Source organism: Acomys russatus, chromosome 9 (assembly GCF_903995435.1).
Source record: "Acomys russatus chromosome 9, mAcoRus1.1, whole genome shotgun sequence".
NCBI classification, from domain to species: Eukaryota; Metazoa; Chordata; class Mammalia; order Rodentia; family Muridae; genus Acomys; species Acomys russatus.
The window spans coordinates 26,834,382-26,856,333 of NC_067145.1; the positions used below are offsets into that span (position 1 = coordinate 26,834,382).

The following is a 21,952-nucleotide window of genomic DNA, read 5'->3' on the forward strand; positions in this document are numbered from 1 at the left end:
CTTTCTAAGCCGGTACATCAAGCAAACGCAGGTACGTTCCATCCTCAGAGGCAGATGGGCCAAGTCCTGGGTTGCATGCTCAACTTTTGACGTATTAATAACTATGGAGACAGATGCAGTTATTGGAGACTTGGATATAATGAGTCCAAATTGATCTTCTGCTGCAGTGAACAATACTCACTGCTACGGATGTGTCTGACAGCCTGTCCTTCTGACGGATGCCAGCCAAGACACAGGAGCCCACTGTCAAGTGCAAGTACCACCCACAGATTTCAAAGGTTGGACATCATCTGGCAAGAAGCTGGGGCTTATTGGGAGTCACCTCATAGCTTATAAAGATGTACTATTCTACAGGCCACGTTGAAGTTGTTGGTGCTTAGGAACTGCACAGTTGACAAGTCAACCCCTCAACTGCATTTTTAAGTCTATTCTATCAAGGAATTTCTGAACACTTACAGAGCCAAGCCGGCATAGGCATCAGACAATGGTGGTGTGTGGTTCTTTCAACCCAGCATCCCTCTCATTAGGCACAGAATGGTTTTAAGGGCTTACTCTTTTTTTTCTGCCTGATCGTCTCTATGCCAAATTCAAGGGGGAGCACGCACATGCTGCTTCCACCTTCTTGCCCATGTGGGTTTACAGCATTCACTGGGGCTGTTTTTCTACTTAGGAGACAACGTCCAAAATTTTACTGTCCTTAGAGAAAAAGGAAGTCATCCATGTTTCTATTTTTATTGGAGTAAGGATAGTGTGAGCTGGCATGAATGGTGTTAAGTCGGAGCAACAGCTGTAGTAGTTTTACATGTCTTGTGTTGCATTGCTCCCGTAGTACAGACATGACTCCTGAGCATTTCTCATTATGAGAAAGAAAGACAACAAAGAGATAATTAGAACAATGAGGAGATAAGAGCTCATCAGTTTTCCACTTCAAGCTGCTGCCACAGGCACACGGGGATGACCATTTCCTCTGCTGCGAGGAACTCGGTAATTCTGTATGTGGGAGATTGGTTTTTCAGGTCTTAATGCCAGAAAGTTAGAAAAGAATGAGAACCAGATTTCATCGTTCCTAGTGAAAAAAAAAATGAATATAGACTGACAGAGCTGGACCTGTGCAGAAAAGGCTTAGCGTAGCCACCACCCAGACTTTGAGCGTAAAGGGGCCTGCTCTCCACTTGCCTATTGTTGGCATTTAGAAATCATGTTTCAGGAATGTCCAGGCTGATAAGCAAAGCTGGCTGTCTATGCCCAGACTATTTATGGGAACAACATAGGAAAAAAATAAGTTAGGAAACTCCCTATAAAGTAAGAGGAGAATAAAAAAGTAAAAAAATAAGAGTTAAAAGATGAGATATTCAGAATTGACACCAAGGGATCACATCCAGATGACAGCGATTCCAATAAGGACAAATGGGATGGAGAAGACTTAACAAAGTCACCCAGAGAATGTCTAAAACAAGGGAAAACCCTCATCAATTTATAGGTTAAAATAGTTTTCCAAACAACCCCAATGCAGGTCACTGATCAGCTAACTTTGCACTTCTCAACTGTCACTGAAAGAAAGGAGACAGGAAATGTTGCTTCCTGAAGGAAATTCATTTTTGAGTTAAATTTCTACCAATATCTAAATGCAGAGAAGCGCGTAGGTGTTCTTTGAGTGTAACAAAGCAAGAGGTGCTTGCCCTGAAGGCATCCATACTTAAGAGTGCCACAGCAGGATTTACTCCAACAAACAGAAGCCAACTAAAGGAAATGATGACATTCCCAACAAGAAATAAAAAAAGAAAGGAAATCCTAGTGCCAAAATGCAGAGCCTCAGCACACCCGTCACCCGAGTTTGCCTTTCTACTGGTTTTTCTTTGAGAATTTCATGCATGATTTTCTTAAAAATTAATCTATCACAAATTCCATCTCGATAATTTCTTCCCCTATATCCGGACTACAGTTCCCCCAAATGTCATGTGCTCCTTTTTTTAGAAAGTCTGTCACATCCCCTTATGCTGGTTATTGTTACTCATATGTGGGTGTAGGACCATCTACTGGAACATGGATGACTTCTCAGAGGCCAGATCCCTGAGAACCGCTGGCTCCTCTTCCCAGCAGCCATCAATGGCCTCAGGCAGGGGTAGGATTTCATTAGCCTCTCCATCATCTGTGCTGGGATTTTGGGTGGCTTGATCTTGTGCAGGTCTTGTATGCACAGTCACAACCACTGTGAGTGAGTTCCTGAGTGCAATAGTGCTGTTGTGTCCTGAAAATGACTTAACTCTTGCTTTTTATTTGTTTAACATTAATTTAAAATTTTACAGTATGATTATAAGCAGGTATGTTATGTTGTCAGTTTTCTCCTGGTGAAAGAACCTTTCTGGCTAAATGGAGGAATTGTGACACAGAACTGCTGCGAAGGTCATCTATTTGCTTCTCTCTGCAGCCAGAGTATTTATTACCAAGTACATAAGTGAATGTGCCAGGAACATTTTTATCATCCATGCCCCTATTTCTGCCCCACCTTGGCTCTTTTGATCCTCAAATCTATTCTCTGCTGAGCTTCCAAGACCCTCCAGCCTGTGGTTATATGTAGGCATGAAAGGATGGAGGAGAAACTGAGAAATGTTACAAATTATTGAGACGAGCAGAGAGAGCAACCTTACAGGCTGGACATTATGCCCTGTGGTGTGTGGATCCTCCACTGCTCCAGTGCTCTGAACCTGCTTCCAAGGATTCTTACATCCATTGATCTCAAACTAAATCATTTGGGGTCTAAAGAACATATTCTGACTCTATTGTCTATTTAAAAAAAAAATAGCTACGCAAACACCAAAATAAGCAGCATTGTGGGTAACCTATGTAAAAGGAACATTTGTCTTTTTAAGACATTGCCATCTTTTCACATGCTATTCCATTTACTGTCTCATTTTTATATATTATCTGCACAGGACAAAACACAGGTCATCTTTTGGAGGTGATTTGAGGATTAAGTGCTCTGTTAGGTGACGCTTTAACATAAATGTGGTTTTGACTTTGCAAAGTGCCTTTGAGTGTCTTAAGACTCCAGCGTTTGAGAACCTATGACATACCCTAAAAAGGAGTCGTCCTGCCCCCTCTTGTCTCCCACCTCCCTCCCGCCGAGCTAACTGTGTATCCTCTCCTCCAGGAATACCAGCCCTGTAACACCAATGCCTGCCCAGAGCTGAAGAAGACCACACCATGGACCCCCTGGACCCCTGTCAACATCTCTGACAATGGTGGCCACTATGAGCAGCGTTTCCGGTACACCTGTAAAGCTCGCCTGCCCGATCCAAATCTGCTGGAGGTCGGGAGGCAGAGGATTGAGATGCGGTACTGTTCCAGCGATGGGAGCAGCGGATGTTCCACAGATGGTGAGGGGTCTTGTGGGGACTGGCCACTCCTTGGAAAGCATTTGGCCTTGTCTCTAAGGAAATAGAAAAATAGGGGGAGCCCCTGTTCAAACAATGTTGTGCTTACGGTAGATCCAAAATAGCTGGTTTGAGATTTATTTAGTATAAAAGAATATAATGAAAATAGTAGTTGAAGTAAAAAAAAAAAAAATAGTAGCTAAAAATTAGATTTATCCCTTTGTGCAAAATCCCAAAGTAGACAAAAACAGTAGAAGTACATTTTATTATTTAGACCATAAAGTGACTTATCAGTTAAACAGGAAATTCAATCAGACTAATAGTGCTTTGTCCTAGTGGTATTGTGAGTCCCTTCAGTGTGGCGTGGAAAGCTCTAAACAGATCCAGTCCCACCCTCTCCCTGGCTGGACACTGCCTGTGATGGCACCTCAGGCAGGTCTGTCTGGGAGTCCAGCTGTCTCTACTGCAGAAATAGTTAAACCTTTCCCCCAATAGTGGCATTACTTGCTTTTTCTTCCTTTTTTCATGCTTTTATGTAATTGCACAAAGCAAATTCTAGATTTTAACAGGAAAGCGACACTCATAGAGGAGTCTCTAGAGGATGACATCATGAAAAGGACAGCGCAGTCTTGTGACAGGACGTTCACGGGCATTTCTCAGCACTCTGTATTGCAATCTTAGTTGGTCCTCCCAACATGACTGTAACATAGAATGTCCTAGAACCATTGTTTTTCTCACAGATTGGTGTTGAGACATAGGGCAGTCCTCCAGTGATGGTGACGACTTATGCAACATGCAGAAAGGTTGCATAGAGAGAGCACTGTCAGTTCCTTCTCATATCGAAGTCAAGCTCCAAGGGACAGGCCACACTCCTCTCATGTCACAGGTCCCCATGCTTTCTCTGAGATCAGGTAGCCTTCCTGGATACCTGAGGAACAACTGTTCTTATCAAGCATGAGTCACTTTCAAAGCATGCCCCGTCATCCACAATATTCGCAAGTACTGGCATTATTTCTGATGTCTGAGTCCTACAGTTCAACAACACAGCTCCATGTTTCCTACAAGGGGGAGGAGTCTACTCTGATGGATGGTTCTATGGAAGTAAATGTACAACCCAACTAACACCCTGACCTGAAAGATGAGCAGCACATAACAGTCAGTCTTGCCTCTTCTATAAAGACCTGCTGTTGCTCAAAGAAAAGATTTACTTGGAAATTCCAACAGAAGGATAAGAGGAAACCCAACTGAAAAGTGTGCACTCTGCCATTTCAATCAAGATTTTGAGATAAAATATGTTGATGATATGCTCAGTCCTGATGTGACTTGATGAGCTGAGGTGGATAGAAAGGGAGTATCCCCTTTTCTGAGAAATGGGGAGGGGGAGGTTGGGAGGAGGAGAAGGATAGAGGCCAAGAATAGAGTGAATTTTAAAAAGTAAGAAATTCCTAAGAGTAAGAATAAATTATAAATAGAAATTATCTTGTTTAAATGAAAGCGATTATATGTATAGCTCAAAATCATTCCAGAGAGAAACTTTAGCCACCCCCCAAAAAAAATTATTGGTAAACTATCTTAAGGTTTTAAGAAACAATCAATAAGAATTTTACATAACCTCTAAAAAGAGAATTTTTAAAAAGACAACTAAAGCATTTTGTATGACTAGTACAAACCCAATGCAAACATTAAAATACTCTAAAAAAAAAAAAAAAAAAAAGAAAATATCACTATTTGAGAGACAAAGACTGAATGGATTTAATGCTGTATTTGGGCTGCATCGTCTTCAAACAAAGTTTCGCTGAGCCTGATGTTAAGTTACAATATGCAGAGCACACCTGACATGCAAGTAGTCTCCAAAAACCAATTCACATGTTCTTAGAATGCTCACCCACTTCACCCCAACACCATTAGCATATCCCACTACCTATGGTTCCGTTTTGTTAGCAAGCATGCTTGCAACGTCATAAACTGGCAAGGTTATTCAGAGAGGGGGTCCTGGCAAGCTCCCTGGAGCAGACTGCTGTCTCCATGGCCTGTTGATTCAAGGGGGATTAACTCTGATCCTTTTGCGGCATGAAAAGGTTTCTGTGAAGGAGCAGATCTAAGTGTGTCCCTTTTTCCAGCTGAAAGTCTTTCCTGGAGCACCACCCCTCAGTGCATGAGGACAGTTCGCAGTGGGACTCCCAAGGGAAGCGAAGTGGGGGCGCTCTATAGAGGCCTCTACAAAAAAGAGAAGAACTGCAATGTGGACTTGCTGACTGCAAACGTATTGGCACACTCAGGTGGCATGCCATGTGCATCCTAGTTGGATAGCGATTGTAGGAAAGCGTTTCGAGCTGTAGGAGGCCACCATTCAGCTGCAGTGGGTTTGGCTTTGGAAGTATGAATGGGTTCAGTTGACTATTAGGGTCATTCTAAACAAAAAGCACACAGCCTACACAGGAGTAAAAATTCCTACGGACTCACAGTTTGCGTTTCCTTGACAGGCCTTTCTGGAGACTTTCTACGAGCTGGGAGATACTCTGCCCATACAGTCAATGGGGCCTGGTCAGCCTGGACTTCCTGGTCGCAGTGCAGCAGAGACTGCAGCAGGGGCATTCGAAACCGGAAGCGTGTTTGCAACAACCCAGAACCCAAGTATGGGGGCATGCCATGCCTTGGCCCATCCCTGGAGTTCCAGGAATGCAACATTTTGCCCTGCCCAGGTAAGGGAATGGCAGTATGAGAAAGACTGGGACAGCTGTGTGCTTGTAGCCTTTAAGTGCTGAAAACCACAGGAAGACACTGGAGACCACTCTGCCTTTGAGAGGCATGTTCTTAGGAAGTGTGTGGAGTGATGGTGGCACAACACAGTGAGGGCAAAAACCCAAGCAGACTAAGACCTGGAGGCAGGAGCTGATGCGGAGGCCATGGGGAAGTACTGCCTACTGGACTGCTCACTTTGGCTTTGCTCAGTCTGCTTTCTTATAGAACCCAGGACTACCAGCGCAGGGATGGCCCCACCCACAATGGGACAGGCCCTCCCCCATTAGTCACTACTTAAGAAAATACCCTACAGGCTTTTTTATAGCCTGATCTTATGAAGGCAATTTTTCTTAGTTGAGGTTCCCTCCTCATAGATGATTTTAGCTTGTGTCAAGTTGACATAAAACTAGCTAGCACATACTCAGATATTGCCATCTAAGCCCTGTCACTATTGGAAGGCTGGCTCTTTGAAGTAGTTTGCAGAAATATGTGTTGTCCCAACAATAAGTGTTACCTACTTTGAGGATGCAGACAAAGTCAGCCCTTCCAATATGGCCTCTACCAAGTCCACAGAGGCACAGCTGCTACAGTGCTCCACCAGGGATCCCAGCCAGCTCCCAGTTCCATCTCACCTTTTGCGTAAAGGAACTCACCTCATGAATGAAACTCTCTATGGACAGCATTCTCTTCTAGAGATGGGTGGAACTGTGTGTCACGTGGCCTTCTCATAGTCTCAGGCTCTTAAACACCAAGTCTCAATATATTATAAAATTATATACGTAATTTTATTATAGGTATTGTAAGTATCTAGCTCATAGTTATGACTCCTCATGAGTTTCTCAGACATCTTGCTGTTATTTTATCCTATTTCTGTACTTGTGTCTGTTTCCCCTCCCTGGTTGAAGTCCCCATGTTCCCACCACCATCAGATCATGTGTACCCTGCTGTTCCCTTCTCCGTTGCTCTCTACCATCACCTCTCCACACTGGTCTCTCCCTGCCGTCCTGGTTTCTATAGTTACTCCAGGTTATATGCTCATATCTGACAATTTGGAGCTCAGGACCTCAGACGTGAAAGAACGATTGCCTTTTTCTTTCTGAGTTACACCACTCAACATAATCTTTCTAGTTCCTTCCACTTACCTGTATCAGAGGTTGTTGGTGATGTGTTTCCTCTGATAGCAGAGGTTTTTCATGATTTCTTTGCTCCTACAACTGTGCTGTTCCCCTGAGGCCTGTGTACTTGAATTTCTCTCCAGCCTCAAGATATTTCTCTTCAGCCCATACAGTGTTCCCAGCCGAGCTGATGCCGAGATGCTGGGAAAGGTCACAGAGTTGTTCTTTCCCACAGCCTGTGTGGAAAGATTCCTCCCCTGGGTGCTTGGAGGCAGCGTGGGCGTTATCACTAGATTTGAATCAGAGCTGTGAACTGAAGCCAAGGAGAATGTCACAGGAATGCCAAGTTCCCTCCACCTCCCCCCCACCCCCCCACCCCCCACCCCCGCTCTTCACTAGACTACAAACTTAATTTCTTATGTGCATAAGTAGCCCATGTTGATTCCTAGAGATGCTTGGATGTGGTCCTGGTCCCTGAGGGTAAATGTTTTTTGTCCATATCAGGGACACTTTGATAGCATCATCTGTGGGTAGTTTTAATTTTATTTTTATTGACTTGCTGTTGAGCCAGGACTCTGTGTACATGGCCTGAATATCTTAAAATAACTTTGTCCTCATTTTTTTTTTAAAGCCAAGATTTCTTTGTGGAATTGTCCATGTCTTTACCAGGGACTGGGAAAATTCAAGGTTAAATATGTGAAGATCAACTTTTTCTTCCAACTCCTATAAAATTTCCTAAAATGTAATAACCCGAAAATTAGCTGTGAGCTGGTAGGAAGCCTCCACACTCTTAAAGGCTGAGCAATACATCCAAAGGAAGCCATATGTAGGGTAATTTTAACCTAATTTAGATCATAGTCTTCCAATATAAACTTTTTTTTGTTTGTTTGTTTGTTTGTTTTGGTTTTTCAAGACAGTTTCTATGTGTAGTCTTTGCTGTCTTGAAACTCGCTTTGTAGACCAGGATGGCCTCAAACTCAGCGATCCACCTGCCTCTGGGATGTACCTGGATAAACTGATATTTTTATCCCTGCTAGATTCCCAGTGAACAATTAAAAGAAGTGCCATCACCCTTAATGTTCTGAGAGATTGCAAACAGATTAATGAGTAAGAGCACTTGGTGTGCTAGCATGAGGATTGACGTTTGAATTCTAAAGTCCACACGAATGAGCATGTCTGCACATACCTGGGACAGCAACACGGAGAACAGAGATTAGCAGATGCCAAGAGCTAGGGTCAGTAAACCCTAGCCATATGGTGATCTGACTGAGAGTTCCTATCCCAAGGTAATAAGACAGAGAAAGCACAGTAGAGGAAGGCTCCCAGTTTCCTCTGCTGGCATTTGCATACAAGCCCATGAGGGCATAGGTGGGCCTGGAATATAGCCGAGCAATAGCATGCTTGCCTGGGTTCTGGAAGCTCTTGTTCTATCTGTGGCACTAACATAGGAAGTAAATAGACAATAAAGCTGAGCACATACTAAAATGACTACTCTTCACCTTCTGAACCTGCTCCTGCCCAATTTATCTCAACGCTGAGAGGCACGTGACTGTTTCTGCTCATGCCTTTTTCTCCTGGCATTTGATCTAGCTATAAAGTCTCTATAGACTGCAGGGCCTCAACCGACAAAATCTAGAGACGACAGATGGTTCTTTGTTGCTATATGTACTCAAATAAGATGAAAGCAACTTCAGAGTTGTACTTAGACACCCATAAAACCCTGCACAGTAAACATAAGTTCATTTGATAAGATTTAATTCAGCAGGTCCCATTTGTGGGGCTTTTTTTTTTTTTTTTTTTTTTTTTTTCCCTGTAAACAATAAGACCCAGGGGAAAGGAACGCTGAGAATCTGATGAAAGAGCACAGTGAATCAAACTGGGGCCTCTGGGGAGGGGGGGGGATGTTTTCAACAGAGAACAATACAGAAACCTGTGCTCTGTTGGGGACACTGTACTTTCTATCTGTAGTATCCTTGTGTCCTTGGACCTTCACAGCAGGAGACAGAAGACAAGGAACTTCTACTTAGTGCTCCATTAAAGAAGAAAAAGCCTACAGTTGGTTAGTGTAGACCTGTGCTGTCCACGCTTCAGCATGCTGAGGCATCGGTACCACATGTGCCCCATGAGCTCACAAGCTGTAAATGCCTCACATTGTTTCTCTGACCACCCACAGTATGACTGGCACTGGGGGAGGGGGGAGTAGGGGTTTGGGGATAATTATGCAGCTTTATCTTGCTCTCCTTCATCACGGCTAACTATGCTCTGTTTTTATCTTATTGTAGCAGTCACATATTTAACCAGAATTGCAAGAACAATGATTTTTTTTTGTTTTGTTTTACCCTTGTCTATTGAGCTATTTAATATATAAATTGCATTTCAACAAAAGCAACTCTTTGTAATTAATTGCAAATTACAAATTTCAAAAATAAGGATCTAAGCTTCAGGGTGTTTGTTTGATCTTCCCATGCAGTGGCCTTACTTAGGACACATTAAATGGTAATTCAAGCCATGGGCCGAATCCAACATGGGTGACAGAGTTATGTGAGTTGAAAGGAGGTCTGTTACCTGAATTATTAATTGCTTGCTTTTGGTCTTTTCAAGCAATCTAGATGGTAAAACCAGCAAAAGTGAGAACTAGCTAGCTACTTCATATTAATTATCATGACTCTAGTTCCAGGACTAGAAACTTCAAATCACTTACTTTGAACATCTGTGCCATGCTGGTGCTTAGGAATTAAATGCTTAGGAATATTTTCTAAAGAAGGAACAAGGCAATTAGAAAGTATTTAAAAGATTCCTCAACTCTGTATCTACCACCAAATGAGAAACATCAAATGCCTCCACACCATGAGTGGCGTTTGCTATGTATACCACTGTCTTATCTTTGGTGTGTCATATTGATCTGCAGGGACTTCAGAAGTTCTTTGTTTTTGTGTCCCTTCCCAGTGGACGGTGTGTGGTCCTGCTGGTCATCCTGGTCTAAATGCTCGGCAACCTGTGGGGGTGGACACTACATGAGAACCCGTTCCTGTACTAATCCCGCCCCGGCCTACGGAGGGGACATCTGCCTGGGACTGCACACAGAGGAAGCACTCTGCAACACGCAGACCTGCCCAGGTACAGGAGGCATTGATGAGCGCACGGCTTTAGTGCAAACTCACCTTTCTTCATGATGAGTGATGGTGTTACAGATCACTAGTCACAGTAAACACTTGAAATAGCGGAGTGGACGGCAAGTCAACCTCACACTGTTGCCCCAATGTTACTTTATAACACATTGTCCTACAGAAAAATAGTTTTCACGTTGCTTTTCGGATCATCTAAAGTACCTACCCAGGAAATAAACTCTAATTTTTTCTGACCTTGCTAAAGGACACTGCTGACTCTCGGGAAGGACCTAACTTTAACTGGACAGGAGAGAAGATTGTAGAAAATAAGTGGACAGCAAGTAAACAATTGTGGACTCAGACAGTGGTGTGCAAGACTGAGAGAGAGAATCATCTGCGGCTCCTTGTTTCGCAGCCTGTCCCGGCCCAGCACATGGGAATGGTGGTAGCAGGGAGGGAGTCTCTTCAGGACCATGGCTGGAGGAGCTCTGAGCCCTGTGCTTGATGTAGGATATACCAGACGGCACTTTCCCCAAAAAGTAACCTGGCATTGTGATATACAGAACCACTTGGGTGAAAACGGGACACTTTTCTAGATTTAGTTTTGACAGTGAAACACTTTGTTAGCATGTACATACAGATCTTTCTTTTTAAAAATTCAGATATTTTTAAAGGAGCCTCAATAGCAAATTCTCATAATAATTCCGAAAACTAGTCTTTTATGCCTTGAGAGAAAAAGTCATTCCATTGCGTGGATCAATGCACAACTTGAATTTCTAGATGCATACTCCCTCAAAAAATAAAAAGAATTCATAGGAAAATGTCGTTCTTATATTGGTAATTATATTGGTGAATAAATAATGTGGTGAATAAATAATTTAATATGTGAGTCATCTTTCTATTTTTGAACATCTGTACACCTGGATGGACTGAAGAGTACTTTAAGTCCTCGTCCTTAGAGCACAATTGCCCTGTCATTGCTCACCTTTTGGCCTTGACCCGGGACACGGCATTGACTTTATTTATGTCAGGAGGCTTCATGGCTGGCCTGCCTTTGGCTTTGCAGAATAAAGATGCTTTAAGCTTTCATCTAGAAACCAGGGTCTTCTCATTAGTGCTCAGTGCAGGCTAATATAGGTCCTGTGGAAAATGTCCAGGGAATAATCTGAGGGTGTCTTTGTAGGGGCCTGCTCTGTAGGAAATGGTGTCTGCATTGGAGATTTCTGCCTCCCAGAGTTCATGTTTGTCTCAAGAATTAGCTTATTGATGATTTCAGTAAAACTACTAAACAGAATGGAAATGATGTGGGATTTAGAACAATTACATTATATCTGGTGAAAATTTATTGATGCTTTTACTCATCCTTGTGTGGATTTATTTAATGGGTTAGTAAGAAGTATTACCACATTTTATTTATGCACAGAATCATTAAAAATACAACATGAAAGCCAAAAGTACAATGAGACTTGACCGTGATTTGGTGTTGGCTGATGTCATCAGGTAACCCTGCCTCTCCCCTATTCTGGTCTCTGTAGAGAGCTGGTCAGAGTGGTCCGACTGGTCAGCATGCGATGCGTCTGGCATCCAGGTCCGTGCTCGTCAGTGCATCCTCCTATTTCCTGTGGGCAGCCAGTGTTCCGGAAATACCACAGAGAGCCGGCCATGTGTCTTTGACTCTAATTTCATCCCAGGTAAAGGCAGAGATGGTTATCAGTATGAACAGAGTCATTCCAATATCCCAAGAGGAAATGACCCATCGGGTCATGCTTTTATCTGCTTTTTGAGGCTGCCTTTGCTGAATTAAAAATGACCAATTGCTGTGGTTCCAAGGTGATTGGAATATAGATTTATAGGTTTCTAGACTGGGATTTAGCTCAATGTCTTATATAGTTTATTGATTCTAATGTACTCTGAGAATTTCACTACAGAAGGTGAGAACTGCTTGTTGAGAACTGCTTGTTTTAATATCAGCTTTCTTTAAGACTTTACTATGACAATGTAGTATACTAATTTGCCCAGAGAAAAGGGCCACTGTCTTCATGTAATGCTCAACATACCAGGAAACAGGTATCTGTCATTTGTGTTAACTTGAAAAAGAGATTGGTAGTTCTTCTTTCCACAGGATTTTTTAATGGAACAAATCGATGACTAGTTATCATAGGGGACAGTCATTTGTTGCACTGACTCTGTTGGTGTGGTGGTGTTCTACATGTGTGTAAACTTTTGAACACCAACTCTATGCATCTGTGATGTAGACTAAAGAAAGCCAAGACCAAAGTATTGTGACGAATAATAAGACTGCATCATAAGAGCACTGTTTCTTCATTTCTTTTGACTTATGGAAACATTGTGTAATATTTTACACAAACTCAGTAGCTTTAGCTTAACCCTTAGAAGATGCCTCACCCACGTAGGCCCATGCATGTTATTTTTTGTTTAATGCACTTTTGTTTTTTGTTATCCAGTGAAAAATCAGTGCAGGAGAGTCTGGCATTTCCAAGCTCCCAGGGTATTAACACCCTCTATCATCTCATTCACACCCTATTTGTGCATTTCACTTGCAGCACAAGAAAGGGAATGCCTGGCTCCTGAGTACAGGTTGAGGGGTTATTTGTTTTGTTTGTAGCTCTGTTGACTAGTCCTTGTTTCCATAAAGAATGCAACAACAGAAAAACAACGCAGGATAACATAATTGGGGGTCCTTAGCCAATGGGATACATCATAGCAGAAGTTAGTCCTTGCTCTTGTTTCAAGCCTGAGGGACCATGGCATTTTCTTCTTCGATACTGAATCCCATAGCCTCCTAGTCAGAGGAAGGGACATAGCCAAATCTACCCATGTTTATTAAAATAAAGAAACGGTTAGCATTTGTGATATTTAACCAAGCTTTTGAACCTTCAAAATCATTGATGTTTGTGAGGGAAGCATGGATGTAAACATTCCTCCCACGCCATTTGCACATTTTGTGATCAGATTTTTGTTTTTTCCAGAAGTGTCTGTGGCAAGATCGAGCAGCATGGAAGAGAAGAGGTGTGGAGGTGAGTGCTCCTGTACAACGGAGCTCTTGCTGGGACTCTGACTTACTGTAGCCTTTATCTTCCGGGGTTGTTGTGCTGTTGGACTAGGATGGTAGGGCAGGGAGACCACTGAGTGCCCTTTTATATTGGTCATGATGTAGGAGATAGCCCACTAAATGCTTCAAGAGACTTGTTCCATCGGCGTCTCATAGCGCTGCCACAGTATGCAGTTGTTTGTGTGAGAGGGCTTGGAGACAGGCTTTGGATGAGACACTTAGGGGCATGTGCTAATCTTGTTCAGCCAGCATGGGCTCTGAGGCTGTTCAGAATTAGCCCCTCTAAGTAATGCTGTCATCCCACGTCCCCTGGATGGGGAGGCCCGGTGGCATTCAGAGGGAGGATAGCAGGCTACCAAGAAGAGACTTGATACGCTATGATTGTATGCAGGGGGAGGAGGTCCCCCTCAGTCACAGTCATAGGGGAGGGGAATAGGGTGAAAGTGGGAGGGAGGGAGGAATGGGAGGATACAAGGGATGGGATAACAATCGAGATGCAATATGAATGAATGAATTAAAAAATAATAATAATAAAGTAATGCTGTCATCAGATGTGAGCCAAAGAAGTCAGTCAGCTTGTTCCATTTTTCAGCCAGCTGAGTGGAGAACAACAGTTTTGGGGTATTTTTCTATTAGGAACTGTACTAAGAGAATTATAAACATAGGTTTTAATCTGCACTGTATAGGTGGGGACCATGAACTCAGTGAGTGAGGCCACTGGCCCAGGTCCTTGTGGGTTGTAAGAAAGGGGTTTAGGGCTACTATCCTGGCAGCAGGATGCAGCAGAAGTTGTGAATCGAAAGCATCACGGAAAAGGAGCCCCAGTCGATTCCGGGAGATACAGATCTTATGATACAGCTGGTGGGTTTAACAGACCTGAGTGCCTAGCATGAGTGTTTGGGGAAGTTTAGAAAAATATTATAGATGTTTTATCTCCATTGGTTAAAAATCAGTCAAATGTGCAGAAAGCAATCCAACTGAGCCAAGTGGGTAGTTGGTCTCCATTTTAGAATTATTGTCCAAAACCCAAGGGAAAAATTGGGCTGATAGTAGGCGCGCACACACACACACACACACACACACACACACACACACACACACACACACACACACACACACACACCACAATACATAAGTAAATGTTTTAAAAGACAATGCATATTTTTAGGGAAGAGCCACAGTGTGCAGTATCCCAAGAGATTTAGAAGGCACTATATTTCTTTCTGCAGAAAATGTGCTCCTATTGAGATTTCTTTCAGCTTAGCTATTTTTAGTTGCAGGAGAACACAAAGACTGAATAATCTCATCATAAAGATGTCAGCTGGCCACAGCTTCCCCGGGCACCTGCAGGAATAATTCATCTGATTAATGACGCACATCTGCATACGGAAACCATTGTACATCTTCCATATGCAACAATGAAATATGAGTTATCAGTGCAGTAGAAAGTATTTTTTATCAGTATGTGGCACTGACTCAGGGGAGTCCTAACAGCTAAAATAGAAAGAGATGAAAGCTCATGCGAGGTCAGCTTTGCTTATCATCATCACAACTACAATCTTCAGTAAAAACAACACAATTCTAGTGGGTGTTGATGGGAAGGCTACAGAATGCTCTGTGCAGTAGACTCCACCACAGCCTCCATGACAAAGCAAGAAACGCCCAAGGCTTGTTACTTCCCTCTACGCTATTGTCTTACCTCTGAGTGATTCTTGTAAAATGTCCTCAATACACTATCTAGCCTTTGGTGCTGTGGACTTCAATGGTAGGAACTTCACAGTCTGCTTCAAATCTCAGCGCATCCAGAGATGTGTGTTGGTCATTGCTGACCATGAACCCAATGAGAAAGGTTAATCTCTGAGGGATCTGAGTTCTTAGAACACAGTGTGCTGGTATGGGAGAAAACTCAGGGTCAGAGGACATGTGAGAGATCTGTAACTCCTACGACATATCACAATTCAGGCCCTAATAGCATGCTTCAAATTTTGAGGCTCAGCTTCCCTCCTCACCTCCCTCCCCACCCCAGGGTTCCTTGACTTGGGACTGGGGCTAGGACAGGGATTCTGATAGAGCCGTGGGGCCCCAGTGTCCGGTGTCCATTGGTGAATAGTAAAAAGTGATCTTTTGACAAGTGTCAGTGCTGGCCCAGTGCTAGGGTAGAGCTGCTGCTGAGTCATATGTGTCAGGAAAGAGCACAGAGCCTAGGGAAGGCAGCTCTACAGACCCCTAGGGAGGAAGCCTGTGGGGGTCGGTTATAAACATTGCAGCTCCTGGGGCTGCAGATAGATCTACATGTCTTCTCCGGTGTGCTCGAGGGCCTCCTCTGCAGTCAGGGTTGTCATTCCATGTCCACGCTCGTGCTCAGTAGTTCCTCCACAGTCCCACTTGTTTCTGGGCTTGACAGAATGCTGGGAAAACCATGGGTAACTTTGCATTCGCTGGTGACACCCTGTGGGAGACGGCAGGGGTCCTAGTGATTCCTCCTGAGCTGTGAAGACATGAGGCTGACAGCCCGAATGCAGTTAGTCCTCTCACACCAGTGCAGAGTAGAAGAAAGGAGGCCATATTCTGCTTGCCATGACTCTCACTTAGCTCTGCTCTGAGCACTGCAGGAAAGTTGGGATCTTCAACTGCACTGTTTTCCCAACAAATATGGAGGTTTCCAGATGGAGGTTGTTTCTTAGGCATGCCGTAACTCTTGGTGTGCTGCCAGGATGCCAGTCAAACCACTCCTGTTCTCAAGATACACATCGTTGCAGCTCACTTTTTGAATAGCTATTACCCACACAACTCAAGGAAAAAAAAAAAAAAAAAAAAACCTCAAAGAAAATATGGTGCATATTAAACAAGCAATGGGCCAAAGGAAAATCATTCATGTCCAGCTAAAGGATTATATTTACTTCCTTTAGCACAAATCCTTTATTTCTTAGAGTAAGGCATTTTTTACAAGATTACCTAAATGCAAGTTTTAAAAAGCAGGCTATAGGTGAATATACAAGTCAGTTAGAGGGAGGGAGGGAGGCAGGGAGGGAGGGAACATGTCTGTGCAATATCTCTAGAAAGGCACAGCCGAAACCAGCTACCATAGTTGCTTGAGAAAGAGAGGAGACTTCTAGTTCCTTCATAACCTTCAAAAGTTTCTAGTATTGAACACAATTTGTATTTACAAAAATACAATTGACAACATCAGAATTCATATAAATAGAAAACATTTTAAATAAAATGGACCAGAGAGGAGGAGATAGCCTGCCTTACAGGAGCTCCACAACCCAGAGGCTCAGGAGAGTTCTCCTTTGCAGGCTGCAGCCTTGCTGGTTAGGTGGATGCTCGGTCAGGTAAAGGCCATAGACATATTTTCCATAGAAAACCCACAGGCCAGTCGTCACTGTGCTTTTGAAGGCTCTCTGAGGGCTTCAGAGAAAAGCAAATGTGTGGCAGTTGCAGTTGCAGTACTAACAATATTCAAGGGCCTTGAAAAAATGACTGTAAACTCTAAGAACACTAATTCGAAATAGGCTACTCACTGTGGAGAAGCTTTTCCATGGCTAGGTCATTTCCAAGAACAAAACTACTGTGCCATCTGTTCCTTGGGGGGCACGCAGAGCCTCCCTTCATCTTTTGTTTCACTGGGGCACTTTGGGAGTCAAGTAGAATATTCTTCTCAAGTTCAGTATGACATTGACCCCGTTCCACAGAATTCAACATGTTCCACATGATGGCTGTGGGGCTCAGCAGTTCCATCCTTGGCTGCCTCCTTACACTGCTTGTCTACACCTACTGCCAGCGGTACCAGCAGCAGTCCCATGATGCAACAGTCATCCACCCCGTCTCTCCTGCCGCTCTCAACAGCAGCATCACTAACCACATCAACAAACTGGACAAGTACGACTCTGTGGAAGCCATCAAGGTAAGGAATCTGCAGTAACGCTTGCAGCCAGGTAGGCCAAAATGGCAGGTGACCCTGGGGCTGCAAGCACGGTTCAGTGGTGGCGGCACTGGGGATGGACAGAGCCCCAGTACTTCATATCTTTGGGTGTTGGTTGGGTGCTCTGTGGTGAGTGTAGACAGTATGTAGGTTTTAGGGTATCCACTGTTGTAGTTGTAGGAAGCCTGTAAGGATTGTCTGGATACTCTTGGGGGGTAGAGAGAGGGTCTTTGGAGTTTTATTTTCTTATTTGCTTATTCCTATTGGGATAGGCTTTAAAAAGAAAATTATGACATATAAAATGCCAGGAGATAGTAAGCCTTGAATAGTGTCTAGCTATGATGCATTTGAGCTTCTTGCCTTTGAAGAGAGATCTTTCAACAAAATGCCTCCAGCCAAGGACCAAATGAATGCCTGAGCAGCAATATAAAGGCCACATTATGACACTCAGATGCCCATGTCCATTTCAGGGAAAGACCCGAGTTCCCTTTAACCTTGGTATACTCCTATATCAAATGTGCTCAGTGATACATAACTCCATATTGTTGTGAGGTTTCCATGAACTTAGATGAGGGCCAGCATGGTAGCTATTCTTTCTCTGTTTGTCTGAGACGTCAGAGTACAGCTAGAAGGACAGAAGGGCTTTTGTCTGCTGTGGCCATCTTTTGTTATCTTCCATGCTCAGGAAGAGATTTCTCCTAAGCCAAGACTGACTAAACGTCTGTACTCTTGTTGAGTTTGTTATTCCCCTTAACGTTCGTAGCAAACGTTGGCACAGCCTCTGTCTGCTGGACTGGCTAACTTTGAAATGACATTTCCTTTTATAAGATTATGTATTTAGGTGCCACACCAAGGGTCAGGGAGCACTGTGGAACAGGAGGCAAAAATTAGCGTAAGAGCAGGAGGGTGGGGAGGAATGCTGTGAAATGCTGTCTTCTGTACATGACTTGGCTATCACAAACATGATCTCACAGGAGCTGGGGTTACCTATGAAAGCCCAAGACAGCCAGAATCGCAGCTCAGATAGGGCATGGATGATCCCCAGGTCCTAGCTTATACTGAGGCGCTCCTGTTGTGGGTGTTGCTGAGGGAGGGAGAATCACTCTTTACTGAGGATATGGTCCATGGTGGGTTTACCATGATCCAGTGGATAGTCCTACACATATCAATGGCATTAAGTGAACTTAGTAGGTTATTAAAAAAACATGAAGTTGGGAAATGAGAGGAGTAGGGGAAAGGAGGAAGCAAATATATTTCATCATGTGTTTTTTTAATTATACAAATCTTAAAATAAATTCTGTTTTAAAGATGATGGATTAAGGAGAAAATGATAGATGGAAGACTCATTCATAGTCTATCAGAAGTGAGCTATAGGGTTGAGGGAAAGCCCGGGCTACCAGCCTTTGAAACAAAATAGAGCCCACATAACTTGATTCCAACATGTCAACACATGTCTGCATATCTGCGGCCTTGCTGCTGGTATAGTCAGTAGTGGTAGTGGGGCACTGAACTGGCCTGCGTTGTCACCTCAGCTGCATTGTCCCATTTTCAAGCGATGTTGGGAATGTTACTGCCATGAGGGAAAAGGTGTATATCTTGAGTGTCTAGGTGTCTGCTGGTCTGCAGTGACTCCTTCAATAACTTGTTTGAAGTTAGCCACTACCTTCCTGTCTCATCTTTACCTCAGTATTTTTGGTGTTTACTTTCTACCTGGTATAATTTACCTCTTTGAAGTTGCATGTGGCTTTAATATATGTTACAGATGGCCACAAGAGACACCTTTCAGTGGATACAGAATGAAAAAAGATTAAGGCATCTGAGTCAGATGCACTTGCTCAAAGAAGTTCTGTAAAGTCTTTGATATAGGCTGATGGCTTCTGTGGGCAGGAGACCAATTTATTTAAGGCTGTGGCCCCTGGCCCATACCCATGTATGGTCCCACAATCAGGAGTATATTGGCAGCATAAATTGGAGCTGTTAGATTATTTGTTTAAAACATTAAAAATACGATATTAAGGTGAAGATTTGGGGTGTAAGGATGGATCTGGGAGGAGAATAGGAAGGAATGGAAGTTGAATATGATTAAAATACATTTATCAATTTCTCAAAGAATTAGTAAAAGTTTCACATTAAATGAAAGTCTCTGGAAATTGCAATGTACATCATTGTATCCCCAGAAATGGACGATAAGCTGGGCAGTGCACATAAATTTGCATGAGTCTTAGAGATTTTCTAGAAATTCAGACTTTGGATTTCTGATCCTTCCTCCCTCGGTTCCTTCCTGATTAAAGTGCTGAAATAGGCCAGATGCTGGTGAAGACAGCCAACCTCAACCAGTTGTTAGCCAAGTCTTCCTTGAGGCAAATGAGCTTAGGAGGCAGTAAAAGAGAAGACACTTTCCAAACCGATTAGAGCCTTCGGAGAGAGCTCAAGTTCAACACAGCGTCTCCTGATTTTATTCCTTTCCTTTGAAGCACTAATTCCTGAGCATCCTAAACCTTTTCAAACGTTTTTACAGGCATTTAACAAAAACAACCTGATCCTCGAGGAGAGAAACAAATACTTCAACCCACACCTCACCGGGAAGACCTATTCCAACGCCTACTTCACAGATCTCAACAACTATGACGAGTACTAGCAGCGCTTACGCTTTGGGCCCCTTGTAAACTCTCTGCTTCTCAAAGCCACGCTCCACGAATACCCATATTTCTGAGGCTGCAGAGATGACCTGTGGATTCCATTTCTAGTGCATCTCAAGCCAGGACTTGCCCATCGCTACCAAAAACAAAACAAAACAAAAACGCACACCCTTAAAAATACCTAATTGTGGTGTTGTGAGAATCTGGTCAGTTGCAAAATGGTTGATTGTTGCCAGGTGAGCCACGGTGTGAGGTTTTTGTATTGTACTCATCCCAGGATCTAACTGCTCTATTGTTTCCATGAGTTTTATTTGCATAAATGTGCCAACCACGTTAGAAAGTGTCTCCAGAAACATAGCATATTCACACTTTTGAGTGTAGGCTATCATGGTGTTTTAATCTGAAACCAAACAAACCACAACAACAACAACAAAAACCAGGCGCTTTATCTGAGAGACCCCTCCCCTCCCACCATAAGTTCCACAGGAAATCATAGGATGAAGATATGACTACAACCACCTCCCCCAGCCTGCGTGACTCTGAGTCCTTGGAAACAGCTTGTTTGCACTTGGAGTGGTTCCTGTCCAGGGATTGCACCTGCCCTGAACCTGCCTAGTCTTGGAACACTGAGACTCTCTGCTATGGTTCTGGGGCAGTGGCTGGCATCACTGTTCAGTCACCACATGAAATGGAGAAGAGACAGTGAGACACACAGCGGTGTTCTGAAGCTTGCGTGAAACTGGCCTTACTCTGACTTTCGGATTCCATGGCGTCCTGTGGGCTTTAAGGCCACCCGCCTGATAGTAGCAATGTGCCGAAGAGCCAGTCTTAGCATCTGGGTAGACTCCACACCCTTTCCTCCCTCCCTGCAGAGAAAATTCTTGAACATTTATGATGCCAATTATGGAAAATATTGAAAGTACCAAACTGTAATTGAAAGCTACTTTTTAAACAATGTTTGTGTTATGCAGTGTTAAATGAACTGATATAACTGAAAACTACTTTTTTATTTTTTGTGTTATGCAATGCTGGATGAACTGGTGTTTAATGACAAGCTTTTTATTTTATTTTTTTTAATTCAGCATCTTTGTTGTGGCTAATGTGCAGCAATGGGCCCCTATCAAGAGCATTAAAGGTGTGTAAAGCTGTCCCTCTAGAGCTCAGCACAGTTACACTGGGGTGACACTCCAGTACCATGGTCCTCTCACTTGTCCCTGTTGCCCCCAGGCCAGAGTAGGAAGAGGCTTTGGCATCTTTACTTCAGTGGCACCTTCCTGTGCACCCAGTTTGCACAGTCCCACTTCTGCTCTGAGGTGTAGTTAGTCGAGATGTACCTTGAGAGGTAACGGGCAAGAAGGTCAGGGTTTTAGTGACCCCTCTGCTTTCGGCCATGGTAGTTGAGTGTTCTAAGGTCACTCTCCTGGTCCTCCGAGGAATAAAGAAGACTAACCCTGATGCAGAATACGTAGCTGTTGATTTAATGCCTTTTAAAGGCAAAGACAAAACAGCATGTCTATGCCACTGGTCACTATGATAAAGGCCTGTGTAGGCACTCATATGTGTTCATATGGGTAAATAAGCTTTCACATCTATGCAAATGTATAGCACAGGGAGTGAAGATTACAGGGTCTGATGAGTGTATGTTTTGCCCTCAGATATAAAGAAGCAATCTCAGAAAACGTTTCCCCAAATCCTATGATCAATCACAAACTATCCTCATATAAACATATTTTTGAGGCATATTTCTGTGTTCAAATTGAAATTAAAATGGCAGATGGGCCCTGAAAGATGCATCAGATTGTGAGGAAATGGCATATGGGAATTATATACCAGTGGGACAGCATGTGGCATTTCACACACATCTACAGTGTGCATGGCCTCTGTTACACACACATTTTTAAAATCCACACTCCACAGACAGGATGTGTCAGATGATTTATTCATTGTCTCTAGGGTGGATTTTTGCTGGATGCCTCA

At 43.4% G+C, this 21,952-nt stretch overlaps 1 protein-coding gene across 2 annotated transcripts in view; it reads left to right on the top strand.

Moving 5' to 3' along the window:
• The window catches only part of Sema5a (semaphorin 5A), a 480,974-nt gene extending 460,877 nt beyond the window's left edge, over positions 1–20,097 (top strand). For both annotated transcript variants that reach the window (XM_051151031.1, XM_051151032.1), the window contains exons 17-23: positions 3,152–3,377; positions 5,858–6,076; positions 10,178–10,348; positions 11,874–12,029; positions 13,329–13,376; positions 17,107–17,318; positions 19,855–20,097. In XM_051151031.1, the coding sequence (XP_051006988.1) occupies positions 3,152–3,377; positions 5,858–6,076; positions 10,178–10,348; positions 11,874–12,029; positions 13,329–13,376; positions 17,107–17,318; positions 19,855–19,974 (1,152 nt within the window). In that variant the 3' untranslated portion in view covers positions 19,975–20,097. The remainder of the gene's footprint in view (positions 1–3,151; positions 3,378–5,857; positions 6,077–10,177; positions 10,349–11,873; positions 12,030–13,328; positions 13,377–17,106; positions 17,319–19,854) is intronic.
• Positions 20,098–21,952: the final 1,855 nt, after the last annotated feature.